The sequence below is a fragment of the Garra rufa genome, chromosome 13 (assembly GCF_049309525.1).
Source record: "Garra rufa chromosome 13, GarRuf1.0, whole genome shotgun sequence".
Taxonomy (NCBI): Eukaryota; Metazoa; Chordata; class Actinopteri; order Cypriniformes; family Cyprinidae; genus Garra; species Garra rufa.
Window position 1 is genome coordinate 21,439,956 of NC_133373.1, and position 13,977 is coordinate 21,453,932.

Genomic DNA, 13,977 nt, shown 5'->3' on the forward strand with positions numbered 1-13,977 from the left:
TCTCGCCGATCGGTCTGCGCAGCGCAGCATGAGCTCGAACACACCTGTTGTGTTTTCTGACTTGTCGTTTTGTTTTCTTGTTTGTCGTTGTGGTTTCTGACTTGCTATTTTGTTTCCGGAGTTGTTATTGTGTTTTATGGTTTGCCGTTTTGTTTTTAGATTTGATATTGTGTTTTCTAATTTGTAAATTTGATTCTGGACTTGTTATTTGGTTTTCAGATTTGTTTTTTTGTGTTGCGATTTGTTGTTGTGTTTTGCACTTCTCGGCCACTGTAGATATCCCATGAATTATTCAATAATTCAAGACTTAATGTTAATGCACATAGAACGTATCTCACGTTGTCGTAGATAGTTTGCGGTTTGATATTCAGATTTCTTTTGGCTATAAATACACAGTGCGCTGTAATAAACATGCAAATAATACCGAATGTCGTTCTCCATGATGTGTGAATTCTGGTGATGCTGTCCTCCTGGCCGAAATCAGGTTTTTTTTCGATGTGACTCCTAATTTTATAATGCTTATAGCTCTGAAAGTTGGAAACTTAGAAGTGTGAAACCAGTGTCATCTTAACCAGCATGATCTGTGAATGTCTTCACAGCAAAGCTCTTGTCTCTAAACTCCTTGGTAAGTCCGCTATAAGGAATATGAAAGATATGCGCTCTTCATGCTTAACGTATTCTACCAATAAATATGCAGACCGCTCAAATACAAAAACAATGTTTTTAGGTCAAACTCGATTTGTGAAAACTTACATAATTACAATTTATCACGTGTCAGTGTTTCTTCTTGCTCTGCTCCCCTTTTCTTTTATTGTAATGTCACACTGTGCTGTTCCAATGAATAAAAGTTTTCCTATACACAATAAAGTTGTGGGTGTGGTACCTTTCCTTGGTTTACTTGTCTTCAATATTCTGATTTACAAAACAATACATATATTTAATACACAATATTAATATGGAATATAACATTTTTCTCAGTTGACGGTTTCCCTGAGCCCTTAACTTGATTATTCTGCATTGTGAAAAAATTGGCAGTGCGGTTGGTCAGTTAACCCTTATCTGGGTCACTAACATCACTATTCTGATCTGTGAAAACTTTCACAGTTAAGTATGGGTCAGCTGACCCTTTTCTGGGTCAAGTACATAACTATTCTGATCTGTGAAAACTTTCACAGTTCAGTACGGGTCAGCTGACCCTTTTCTGGGTCAAGTACAACACTATTCTGATCTGTGAAAACTTTCACAGGTAAGTACAGGTCAGCTGACCCGTACTGAACTGTGAAAGTTTTCACAGATCAGAATAGTGATGTTGGTGACCCAGATAAGGGTCAGCTGACCCGTACTTAACTGTGAAAGTTTTCACAGATCAGAACAGTGATGTTAGTGACCCAGAGAAGGGTTAACTGACCAACCGCACTGCCAATTTTTTTCACAATGCAGAATAATCAAGTTAAGGGCTCAGGGAAACGGTCAACTGAGAAAAATGTTATATTCCATATTAATATTGTATATTAAATATATGTATTGTTTTGTAAATCAGAATATTGAAGACAAGTAAACCAAGGAAAGGTACCACACCCACAACTTTCCTTGGTTTACTTGTCCAGTTTTGTGGGTGTGGTACCTTTCCTTTATTGTCAAGAAAAGGTACCACACCCACAAAACTTTTATTCATTGGAAAAGCACAGTGTGACATTACAATAAAAGAAAAGGGGAGCAGAGCAAAAAGAAATACTGACACGTGATAAATTGTAATTATGTAAGTTTTCACAAATCGAGTTTGACCTAAAAACATTGTTTTTGTATTTGAACGGTCTGCATATTTATTGGTAGAATACGTTAAGCATGAGAGCGCATTTCTTTCATATTCCTTATTGCGGACTTACCAAGGAGTTTAGAGACAAGAGCTTTGCTGTGAAAAAAAAATCACAAATCATGCTGGTTAAGATGACACTGGTTTCACTCTTCTAACTTAAGTTTCCAACTTTCGGAGCTATAAGCATTATAAAATTATGAGTCGCAACGAAAAAAAACCTGGGGCCGTATGTATAAAGCTTCTCAGAGTCAAATTTTAGTCTTAAGTGTTTCAAAATTCTAAGAGTGACGTAATTTTACTCTTATTTCTGGACTTAAGATAAAGAGTGATTCATAAAAGTTCTTAAGTGTTAAGACTAGGTCTCAGCTCCTAAATTATTTAAGAGAGTTGGAGAGGTCTCCTAACCTAGTTAGGAGTAACACAATGGCAGCAAAAAGGAGGAAACACACACTTTACAATACACATATGACATATTGGAGTTATATGATGATATGGAGTTGATAAAATGATACAATCGTGACCATCAAGCATTCTTTAATGTATTTATTTTTGTAATTGACCAAGTAATAAGCATGATAACTTAATCCACTCTACAAATCAATGCTCTAGCTGCAATAATATGTTTGTTTGTTTATTTATTTTCACTGGAAAATTTGAAAGATTGTAAAAATGCAGCAAAGCACTGGTGATGACACAGTAAGCAGGGTCTTAAATATTGTGACACTAACCTCACCAAACACATCAGTGACCAAAAGTGATGTGTGGAGGGTTTTAATGACCTCACATTTCACTTAAACCATCAAAATATGAAAAAAACACTGATCAATGTTGCTAACTGCTTTCAGTTGAAAGTAGTTAAAACAGTCACACAATGTAGCTGATGAGGATGAGGACATAATGGTGAGTTCACTGATCTATATAATATAAATATATCAGTGGGAGAGTGTTGTAATCTAAATAAGGTTTAGTCTCAAAGTCTCAAAAGGGGGAAGGACGTCAACAAATCTAGTGACAAAATCACTAAACTGTCAACATTGACATTGAATACAACATAATCAGTTATTAATTTTGTGTTGGTCCTCTCTTGTTTTTGCATGTGTTCATAATTTCTTTGTAGGACAGCAATGCCAATAAATATGACACATTTTACTGCATTATTATAAAAAAAAAAAATAAAAGTAAAAACAATTGACTCCAAGCAAATATGCAATATGCTTACAAAATCAGTAACACTTTTTTCTCTCTCTTGGCCACAACTTAAAGGCAGTTTATTGACTTTCCAACTGACCGTCAAACCATGCTGCAAAACAAGAAACTTTTAAGTTTGTGGGCTTTCTTTGAGTTCTTGGAGCTGTTCACATCATTGCTCCAACTGTAAATGAGGAGACATGGATTTCAAAGCATTAATAATAATTTGTGATAATTTTCCACAATGCAAACCATTTGTTTAAATACACTGAAATATTAAATAGTGTCTTAATTAAATGTTTGTATTGTAGTTCCATCAAATAATTGGTGTTGTGCTGCTGTGACTCACTGAGCAGGCTCACTATTGGCTGATTCAGAGGTCAAGGGTGGCCATTTTGTGTTTCAATCATTGTAGTCCTTAATTTACAACACTTAAGTCAGAACTTAAGAATCAGTCTCAAACTTTACTGAAAGTTGCTTTTAGATTCTTTATAAAAGTCTCCTACTCTTAAAAGAGTCCTACTTCTTACTAAGAATTTTTTTGACACTTAAGTCAAAGTTTAAGACTACTCTTAAGAGCATTTCTTAGAAGTTTTATACATACGGCCCCTGATTTCGGCCAGGAGGACGAGGATGGAACGTCTTGCTGCAGCCTGCGGTGGACATCCAACCCCGCCCACATCCATGTGTGACGTCAGACACCACGCCCACGTCAATGCGTCATCGTGTGACTCCCCTCCCAATCGGTAGCCTTAAAGCGGTGCATTTCAAAATAATTCACGAAATTTATCCATGTAAAGTAGCTCTTTCTAAATTCATGGACATTGATAATACCTGCAGTTTCTGTAACACACATGAGGAAGACTTGTGTCATTTGTTTTATAATTGTGAATTGTCTCTTAGTTTTTGGTCTGATGTTAGCACCTTTCTATTTCTGCAAAGAAATGTTAATTATATGCTTTCTTTAAAAGATGTTATCTGTACTTATTCTCATAAAAGTAAAATGATTGAGTACGTTGTTAACTTTTACATTTTGCAAGGCAAATATTATATTCATAAACAGAAATTGGCTAAATGCATACCAAAATGTAATTTATTTTTATCAGAAATAGAAGTTTTTAAAAAGTCTTTAAAACAAATGAATACATTTGTTGTTACATTTCACGGAGAACTTTTTTTCTGGTTATGCTCCCACAATATAATTTTTGTATATGTAAGGGAAAAGGAAGAAAATTTGAACTATTGTTTAGTTGTTTCTAGGTTTTAATTTAGTTTTTGTTTATTTGTTTACTTTTTATTTATACGTTTATTTATTTATTTTTCCCCCCTCTTATTACATATTGTATTACTGTATACAGATTAAGCTTGTATTTTGTGTATCTGGATTTCTATTTCAATATTTTTGTAATGTCCAATTATTCTTTAATGAAATAATAAAAAAAAAAGAATCCCGATGTTGTACGCATGTGCAAGAATGGCGGAAGTATGTTGTATCGGGGATGTAAACAAAAAAGTTTGTATTAAATAATACAAATTAAACCTAGGTCACCTTTCATATGGAACTAATTACGTTCGAACAGCCGGTAAAACGCTTGCTTTGGTTGATTAAAGTTAGGAAAATGGTAATTGGTAATAAAACATTTAAACCTATACCCTATTTGTTTGTGTAGTGACATAAATTCACGTTTATTATAATCGATTTTGACATAGCTTAGACAAGATCAGATTTAGATGGACAATTAAGTTTTGTTATTCGTAAAAGTAACACTTAGCATATTTTCATTTTCATCTAATTCTCTAAAGATATGTCCACAAATGTGAACATTGCTAATCATATTATCACTATTTTAATATGTGTTAATACTATTTAATATGTTGGATGTGTGACGTATTTGAACATGGGCGTGGCGTCTGGCGTCACACTTGGATGTGGGCGGGGTTGGATGTCCACCGCAGGCTGCAGCGAGCCCTACACTGGGAGGAGGACAGCATCACCAGAATTCACACATCATGGAGAACGACATTCGGTATTATTTGCATGTTTAATACAGCGCACTGTGTATTTATAGCCAAAAGAAATCTGAATATCAAACCGCAAACTATCTTTACTGACGTCCCAAACCCTCACATTTCACAACAAAACGCACGCGAGAAGCAATACAGGAAATGACGTAAGAGCACGCATGAGATAGGAGTTCTCGCGCGAGACTGGAATTCCTAAAAACAATGAACCCCGATTCAGTGTTAAGCAAGCAGCGTGCCTTTCAAGTTGTTTGTGCGTTGATTTGCAGCGAAAAACAGAAGCAGAAAAATAAAAATAAACGAATATGGAAGAGAGAATGTCTGGAACGGCGCGAGCAGCCTGGGTTGTCTGTTCTGCAGAGTGAGTCGGAGGTAAATAAACCATTTAGCAGTGGATGTAGGAAGCTGCCCGCGGGTGTCGCAGCTCTTAAAGGCAATGTTTCTGCTTTGTTTTTGTGTCTAATAATTGAAAAGTCTACGTGTATTTGAATGTATTCCGGTAGCAACTATTTGTTTGTGTTTGCCATACAATAGATGACTGATGAGAATGGGATAGGGGATCTGTGGATGACAGCAGAGGAGTTTGAGTTCCTGCTGCGGATGGTCGGACCCCTCATAACCAAGCAGCACACAAAAATGAGACGGGCAATATCCCCAAGAGATCGCTTGTCTGTGACCTTGCGGTTTTTGGCAACAGGTGATATCAAAATAGTTACTGATTTAGCTATTGGCAATTTTAAGGGTGTTTTCTTGTATATTTTGTATTTTATTTCTTACGCAGGCAAAACGTTTAGTTCCCTCAGTGCACAGTACAGGATTGGGGCCAGCACTATTTCACAGATAGTTATGGAGACCTGTGGCGCTCTATACCAGCTCATGAAAAAAGACTTTCTGAAGGTAAGTTTTGATAACCACCATTTGCTCAAGTACAGTGCACATTTACAGTTTTTTACAATCGCTAGGACACATTTCTCAATATTTGGGTCACTTTTTCTCCTAACCATTTTTCAACTTGACACAGCAGTTCATTCACATTCAAAATGCACTAAAACTACAAAAACACTTTATTAATACCTCAAATCAAGTAATTTTTACATAACTCTAGCAAAGGTTTTCCTCAGACAAACACACTTTACCACTCAGAATGCAACAACCTAAAAAAAAACACTAACAACAGGTAGCATTATACAATGTTTTCTTTTGTAAGATTTCTTTACAAAACAGGATCGATACTCTCTACTGTTTATAAATCATTGCAGTATATGTTACATGGTCCATGTTTACATTACAGTACAAAATTATTCGTAAATTTTACACAACATCAGTCTATGTGGTGTAAACCGTGAATCAATTATCATTGCTTTGACACAAAATGCATTCATTGACGACATCTGTCAATTAATTATTTTATCACTTTGACACAAACACCCCCAATCTTTATCAGGGTGTCAGCGGGGTTGTAAAAGGTAGTAAAAGGTAGTAAATGAAATTAGCCAAAATTAAGGCCATTAAAAAGTATTAAAAAGTAATAAACGTCATCTGACGAGGTATTAAATTTTCGAGCCCATTTTTTATTTTATTTTTTGTAGATAAATTTTCTATTTGTGTTAAGTGCAGGCCTTTTTTCTAAAATTTGCGTGGATTTATTTTTATGTTGAGAGTAGGACCTGAGGATGTTCGTTCGTGCGCGCGCTGAAACAAACTGGGCACCCAGCTGGTTTGCTGCCAAACATGTAACGTTAGGCGAGCTCGCTTCAAATCGCATATGGAATCAAATAGCCACCAAGCCAGGATGCGCGGAAGTAGCGAGCAGCTTTCCATATCAAAAGAGGCTTAATTATAATTTTAAGAGGTCTTACATTTGGGTACAGAAAGACGAGAATCGCGATAGGGCTGGATAAAACCAGAGCCATATAGAAAGGCTATATTATTTCTATATGGCTCTGGATAAAACTAAAAGGCAATGATGTCATTGAATAAATATGCATGCTTCACGTTTTAAAGTTAAAATGCTGCACGGATGTCTTTATATGAATGTATCTGAAGGGAACTGACTGTCCTCAGAAACGTGCCGTTGGCATTTTCATTTCTTGCCTGATAAAACGGCGCTAATGCTGATTTCATTTGTGTGCAGCCGTTACTAGGGAAACCATAGTATTTCAGCCAAGCGTGCCGTAGGTGTCCTGAAAAGTGAAGCCAAAAGTTTTCGATCGCCCCCTGGTGGCTGGCTGCAGTATAGGTCATAACCCCCGCCCTCTCCATGTAATCTAATGGGACGTGAGCCAAACTAAATAATCGAATTACACTTAAAATAATTTTTTTCCAAAGATTATTTCCATCATGTGAGGTGGTTCCTATAATGCTGATTGATGTTCAAGTGTTCGTTTTTCTAATAAGTTCGCTTTTAAGTAGTTATTTGATGCTATAAAAACGGGGTGTGGTGTCATGATTGTGATCGTGCAATTGGGTCTGCGGGAGTTTGGGCTGGATTTTGACACTGCGGCTCCGCCTCACGACTCTACTGCGCAGACTCCGGCTCCAAACGAGTCTCTACTGCGCATGCTCTGGCTCCAAATGACGCAATTTCCCCCAAGATGGTAGCGGCCATATTTAGATGTTTTGGCTTCACTTTTCTACATGGGAAAGAGGCGGAGACGCGTTGTCCATCTTTTTTTACAGTCTATGATTTCAGCGCTACTAAAGCGCCCCCTCGTGATTGAGAATGAATTTGCACGTCCAAATTTTCAGCTGTTTTTAGTCAGATTATTGTAAATATCGTCCAATGTTTTTATGCAGTAAACACATAGAGTTGTAAATGTGAAAGAAGTTAATGTGCTTTCTAAAAATCTTAACAATTATTAATAAATATAATGCATTATATGCTTGATTTATGCCTTTTAATGGTATAAAGGCTGACATGCCATTGTATAAGATTTTTTGCTTTTGTGAAAACCTGTATCTGAATTGTAAATCATGTAATTTTATGGCTTAATATGTTACCGTACATCGTCCAACCACACTCTGCTGTTCATACTTGTGCAGCTCTTAAAAAAGGTCATAAATTGCCTTAAATTGATATTTAAAAATTCTGCAGATACACTGTAAATAGTGAAATAAAATTCATTCATTGATATTTGATAATATTTGTGTATTTAAAATATTTTTGATTTACATTTAGACTCCTATCTAATTTTTTTTATATTTAAAAAAAATAAATTATTTGGGCTAGTTAAAAAAAATTCCGGGCTACAAAAATCTGAAGAGTACCAGAGATTTTGAAATTTTGCAAGCCCTGAAGTCATGCTGTATCAGAATTGCTCATTAAGTTGCATAAGTTGGTTTGCTTGCAATTGTCAATTGTAATATCCAGCATTTCAAAGGGTGATTTACGTTGTAGCCTAAAGTGGAGGTTGTATATGGAAGTGTGATTGCAGAGAACCGACTGGCACATAGTTAATGAGATATTCTGCACTTTATTAATTACTATTAAGGCACTTTATTCTACTAAGAGCCAAATGAGTAAACATGCCAATGACTGGTCAACATGTGCCCACATTTACAGGCAGTAAAATCTGTCACATACTTATATAATTACAGTGTAAAGTTGCACTTTATTATTATCTGGTGGCTTCCTCTTTTTATTTTTCAAGGCCCTAATTGAACCACTGTTCATTCAAATATCCAACATTGTTATGCAATTGTTACTTTTTGACGTTGATTAAAAACTATGGACAAAGGCCCATTGTGACATCTTGATTAATCCATCTGCTTTACTTAAATGTATCAGCCTAATTTATTTTAATAACACCTGTGCTTACTTTACGACCACCTCTTTTAGATTGCTTACACATCAGACTTACTGACTAATGATCTATAAAGAAGATGTCTCCTTCCTCTTCTGTCTTTATTTCTATTTTTATATCTTTGGGCAATTTGAGTCCAGTGTTGATAAGTTATAATGACCTTGTTACATTGTGATGCAATATGTTATTGCATTTGGAAAGATATTTAATTTACGCCACTACAGTTGCAGCTCTAAGTTGCGCTGGTATTAAATTTTTTTTTGAAGGTATTAAAAAGGTAGTAAATGGTATTAAATTAAACTTAAGAAGTTCTGTATATACCCTGTTTATGTACTAAGCCAATTTGCACAAGTTCACATACTGAAGTTCAAAACCTAGCACAGCACAAAAATGAATAGGCCTAATACAGAAATTTGCAACATTTCTACAGTAATATCATATAGAAAAATATTTTAAATGTAAAAAAAATCAAATATTGTCAAAACAGTTGAATATAGCTGAACATCTTCACAAGTGTTACAGTTTTTCACTTTCATTACCATATATACAAAAAGTGAAAACTTAGGAATAATTTTGTACTGCAATGTAAACATGAGCCATGTAACATATACTGCAATGATTTATAAACAGTAGAGAGTATCATTCCTGTTTTGTAAAGAATTTCTTTACAAAAGAACACATTGTATAATACTACCTGTTGTACTACCTGAAGTCATTGCCTCAAGATCATAAACTGAGGGGGCATATTTTAATGTGTAAGCAGCCATAGCAATCTGGGATTAGCCAAAGACTAGACTTCTGGCCTCTGGGTCCCCTGTAAGAATCTCTTTGAATTTATTTTGAGTTAAAAAATTTTTGCAAACGTTAATACGTGCGTGTAAAACTGATATTTTTACATTCAGTCGACTACATATGACAGCATTTTTTACTAGCTTTTTCCTTGCACAATTTCACACATCTTATTCTGCAGTGTTTAGCTTCAACCCTGATCAAACAAACCTGAAAAATCTAAGCAAAGTCTTCAGGATTACATAAAAAATCCAATGTTGTTGCATAAATTATATTATTTGATTGATTAGGGATGGAGCTAAACCCTTAGGACAGTGGACCTCAAGGGGTGGAATTGCCCATCTCTGAGGATGAAGACGAGTTGAGCAATGTAAAAATACAAGAAATGTCTCTGCCTCATGCCTCAATTTTAGTACACTTAGACTAATCAAACATGCAGTGTGTTTTGAATATTAAAAATTTGTATGCATCAGATAAGTCATAGAATTATTGATGACTTATGGTGCGTTCACACCGCCCCAACCGTCATGCGTCAGTTGCGGCAAGATTACATGTAAAGTCAATGGTTGAGTCCGTCAGCGGTCCGTCAGGGGCTCTGCGTTGCGTTGGGTCCGTTGGATCCGTCGACTTTTCAAGCGTTACCTGCGTTTCAAGCGTCAACGCAGCCAACGCAAGCAACGCAGAAGTTCAGCTAGTTGAACTTTTGACGGACTTAACGCACTTGACGCAGTGCGTCAACCAATCAGAGCGTCTCACTGTAGCGACGTCACCACACGTATCTTGAATGAAGCGGGAGCAGAAAAAAATATCGTTTTCAACAATGGAAGACAAGCTTATTGTAGCCGTCTGCAATCGCAGAGAACTGTATGATCCGTCCTCGTTTTTGTATAAAGACAGGAATGTCTATTTAATAAATAAAGCCAAGCCACTCTCTCGATACGATCCGCCATAGTTCAGAAAGTCCAGCGAGGAAGCCCCTACCACGTGATCTTTTTTGCTCAACGCACATGCGTTGCCGGACGTGTGCGGTGTGAACGCACCAAAAAGCAAGCGTTGCAATCTTCAACGTACATGCGTCAAACTAGATGCGTTAGGAGCGTTGCCTGACGCAGACAAAGTGTGCGGTGTGAACGCACCATTAGGCTGTTTATATACTCTAATAGGGTGAGGTATCCTGGGAGATACAACTCATAAAGATCAAAAATATAAGTCTCAATTTATGAATTCATATTCATAGTACTGAATTGTTTTCATGCGTGAGAAATATAAGAATCAGTGTACAAATCTTTGTCTTAACTTTTTTTTTTGTTCTGTTGCTAGACACCATCAACAGAGACAGAATGGCGGGCGATAGCCCGGGACTTTGAATCGAAATGGCAGTTTCCGCATTGCCTAGGTGCGCTTGGTGGGAAACAGATTCATATACAGCCTCCAGCAAAAAGTGGCTGCCTTGACAATAATAACAAGGGCAGATTATATGTGACAATAATAGCTGCTGTGGATGCAAATTACAAGTTCATTTGTACAAGTGTGGGAACCCAAGAGAAGGTCTCTGATGCTGAACTGTTCACTCACTCTGACTTGTGTAAGGAGATGGATCAGGGTCTGCTGAATTTTCCTCCACCTGAACCATTGCCCAACAGTGACATAATGATGCCGTACGTTTTTGTGGGTGATGAGGCGCATCCTTTGAGGCCTGATCTCATGAAGCCATATCCAAATAAGCAGATGGACCAAAGTCAGCGGGTGCTGAACTATCGTCTTTCAAGAGCACGGAGAGTTGCAGAAAATGCATTCAGCATTCTAACAAACAGGTTAAGGTTTTTTAGGAGCACCGTATACTTGGAGCCAGACAAAGTCATTAAGATCACTATGGCCTCCCTATGCATCCATAACTTCCTCTGCGAGCGCAAGTCTAAGGCATATACAACTCCTGCCATTGCAGATTTGAAGAATGGGGACCACAGCATGGTTGAGGGAACCTGGAAGAATCAAGGGAATGAGTCTTTCCAGCCGGTCGAGCAAAAAAGGGAACCCAATGCATTAGTTACCGTAGAAACACAACGAAACCTTCTCCGTGACTATTTTGTCTCGCAGGCAGACTGTATTCCTTTGCAAGAGGAACACATTTAGTATTGTTGGAATGGAGAACACCGAAGAACGTCAAGAGTTAAATGTATTGTATAGCACTCTTCACAATACAGAAAAACTTTTTTTTTTTTTTACTGCATCAGCTTTTAAGGAGTTTTTTTTTTTTTTTAATAACTGTATAAACTTTATAATAGTGATATGTTGTTGTTGTTTTTTTTTACACTGTAATGCTGGCAGTTGGTGAGGCATGTAACCGTTAAATGGGGGAGCAAAAGTCTGTGATGTTTATGGTGTTCCAGGTGTTGTTCCAATTTGTGAATTTTATTTTTTGTATGTTTTAATACTGTTACACTAACACAACTCTTACATGTACAGTGTGAATTACTCACAAAAAAGACTAAAAGCAGAATCGATATAAATATTGATTATATTACAAACTGCAGAAAAAGACAATAAGTGAATAAGATAAAAAGACAGTGTATAATGTGTACAACAGACATTGACACACACACACACACATATATATATGTGTGTGTGTGTGTGTCAATGTCTGTTGTACATACACTGTCTTTTTGTTTTGTTCACGGGTGAGAAATCACACAACAAGGTCGCTCAGTGAAATAACCCCGGAGGGTGGATTTATTAAATACTTTAAAAGGGTGAGGGAAGAAATAAGGTGAGTGCTGTCTTCGTGGCTGGTGCTCCTGTGAAGTCCTCGTGCTCGTGAAGGTGGGTATCCAGGCGTGCTCAGTCGGGCTGTCGGTCACTCGCTGCCTTCTGTTTGACGAGAGCGAAAAGGTTAGTACCAGCATGTTCAGCAATAGACAGTTGTCTGTCGAAATGAGAGCGGTGGCGGCTTTTGAAGCCGCTTGATGACGGGCTGCAGCTGTGACCGATCAGCCCATGATGAGGACGTGCAGGTGCCGTGCCTTTGCTGCCAGGGCGAAGCTGATGAGCCCAGAGAGACTCGTCACAATATACATACAGGGCCGCTGCTGGCCAAATGGGTGCCCTAAGCAGAAATTTACTTTTGTGCCCCCTCCCCCAAATGTTACAGAAGTAAAAATAAAATAATACAAAAACACCTACTATAGGGGCCAAAATAGAACTTTATTCAAATAAAAGTAAATAGTAAATACATAAATAAATTGTATCATTTATAAATTACAATTGCAGCTCTACAGCAAAAAATACAAACTAAAATTACACTTTAAATAAAACATTTAAAAATGTGAAATCTTAATAAAATAAACAATAATAAACTTAAATAAAATCAACACTGTCATCTGCTGGAGCTTTCCAAAGTTCAAAATTTACAAAGGCACACTTCTGCTTTTTCTTGAGGCAAAGTCGTAAATGAGCTCTTCATATGATAAAGCCTTTGCTATTTGACAATAAAGCAGACAAGGGTTATGATGTCCACATATTTTTGTTGAGGAAATGATAGGAAAGATTATGTGGATATTTTAATTAAATGTTTGGTCAATATTAAACAAGGAATTCGATCATCATGTAAGTGTAACAACTGCATTTACCAGGCCTTTGGAGCCCTTTTCAGGCATTTCTATTAAAATTGTAATGTAAACTGTTAATTTTGTATTAGATTATGTATTTTAACACTGTTATTTAATTACACTATATGGTCATTATTAATCAATAATCATAATTACCATAATTGTTTTAATATAATGCATTTTAAGTCATTTTGTTTACTTAGGTCTGCCTGTATTCATATTAAGAAAGGTGCGTTAGTCATGAAATTATTACCGACATTAAAACACATGATTAACGTCGACAGAATAATATAAAGTTTCACAGGATTATGAAAGTACCTGAAAGTGATGCACGGGCTTCATCTTGGGCTTTTTTTTTCTTTCGTTTCTCGGCGCCGGACTGTTGATGTCTCTTTCCAGGACCAGGCATATTGTTCATTAATTCTTATCATCATTTTTGGCCAAATAGGCAGCCGTAAACAGAGGTGAGGGCGCGTTGTGGCGCAGATGCTGCGCGTCACCACGTGTGCTTACTAGCCTATAGTCTGCGTTCACCGTAAAATGCAATATATACATTTATATTTTTATATTTTTGTTTATTTGTGTATGTATATTATTAATATTAATTTATTATTATAATATATAAAAACGATTTTTTTTGAGCAGCTGGGATGGTGCCCCCCGGGAGTTGGTGCCCTACGCAGACTGCGTACTTTGCGCATAGGGATTCCATAAATTGGCTCTATTAATAACTGATCACTGAAAGGCAATTTAA

The 13,977-nt window shown here is 36.7% G+C and overlaps 1 protein-coding gene across 2 annotated transcripts; it reads left to right on the plus strand.

Moving 5' to 3' along the window:
- Positions 1–4,943: 4,943 nt before the first annotated feature.
- LOC141283713 (uncharacterized) lies at positions 4,944–12,118 on the plus strand. 2 transcript variants are annotated; one of them, XM_073817027.1, is made up of 4 exons: positions 4,944–5,398; positions 5,561–5,723; positions 5,808–5,923; positions 10,939–12,118. In XM_073817027.1, the coding sequence occupies exons 1-4, from the start codon at positions 5,231–5,233 to the stop codon at positions 11,749–11,751; spliced, it is 1,260 nt and encodes a 419-aa protein (XP_073673128.1). In that variant the 5' UTR covers positions 4,944–5,230; the 3' UTR covers positions 11,752–12,118. The 2 variants fall into 2 exon arrangements, with proteins under 2 accessions (XP_073673128.1, XP_073673127.1); XM_073817026.1 differs by having other exon boundaries at positions 5,561–5,923.
- The last annotated feature ends 1,859 nt before the right edge of the window (positions 12,119–13,977 follow it).

What these genes read in the sequence shown, in the direction of transcription:
- LOC141283713 (XM_073817026.1), top strand. Translation starts at nt 5,231, where the DNA reads ATGAACCCCGATTCAGTGTTAAGCAAGCAGCGTGCCTTTCAAGTTGTT. An exon ending in TTCTGCAGAGTGAGTCGGAG is followed by an intron (nt 5,399 to 5,560) that starts GTAAATAAACCA and finishes GCCATACAATAG; the next exon opens with ATGACTGATGAGAATGGGAT. An exon ending in TGAAAAAAGACTTTCTGAAG is followed by an intron (nt 5,924 to 10,938) that starts GTAAGTTTTGAT and finishes TTCTGTTGCTAG; the next exon opens with ACACCATCAACAGAGACAGA.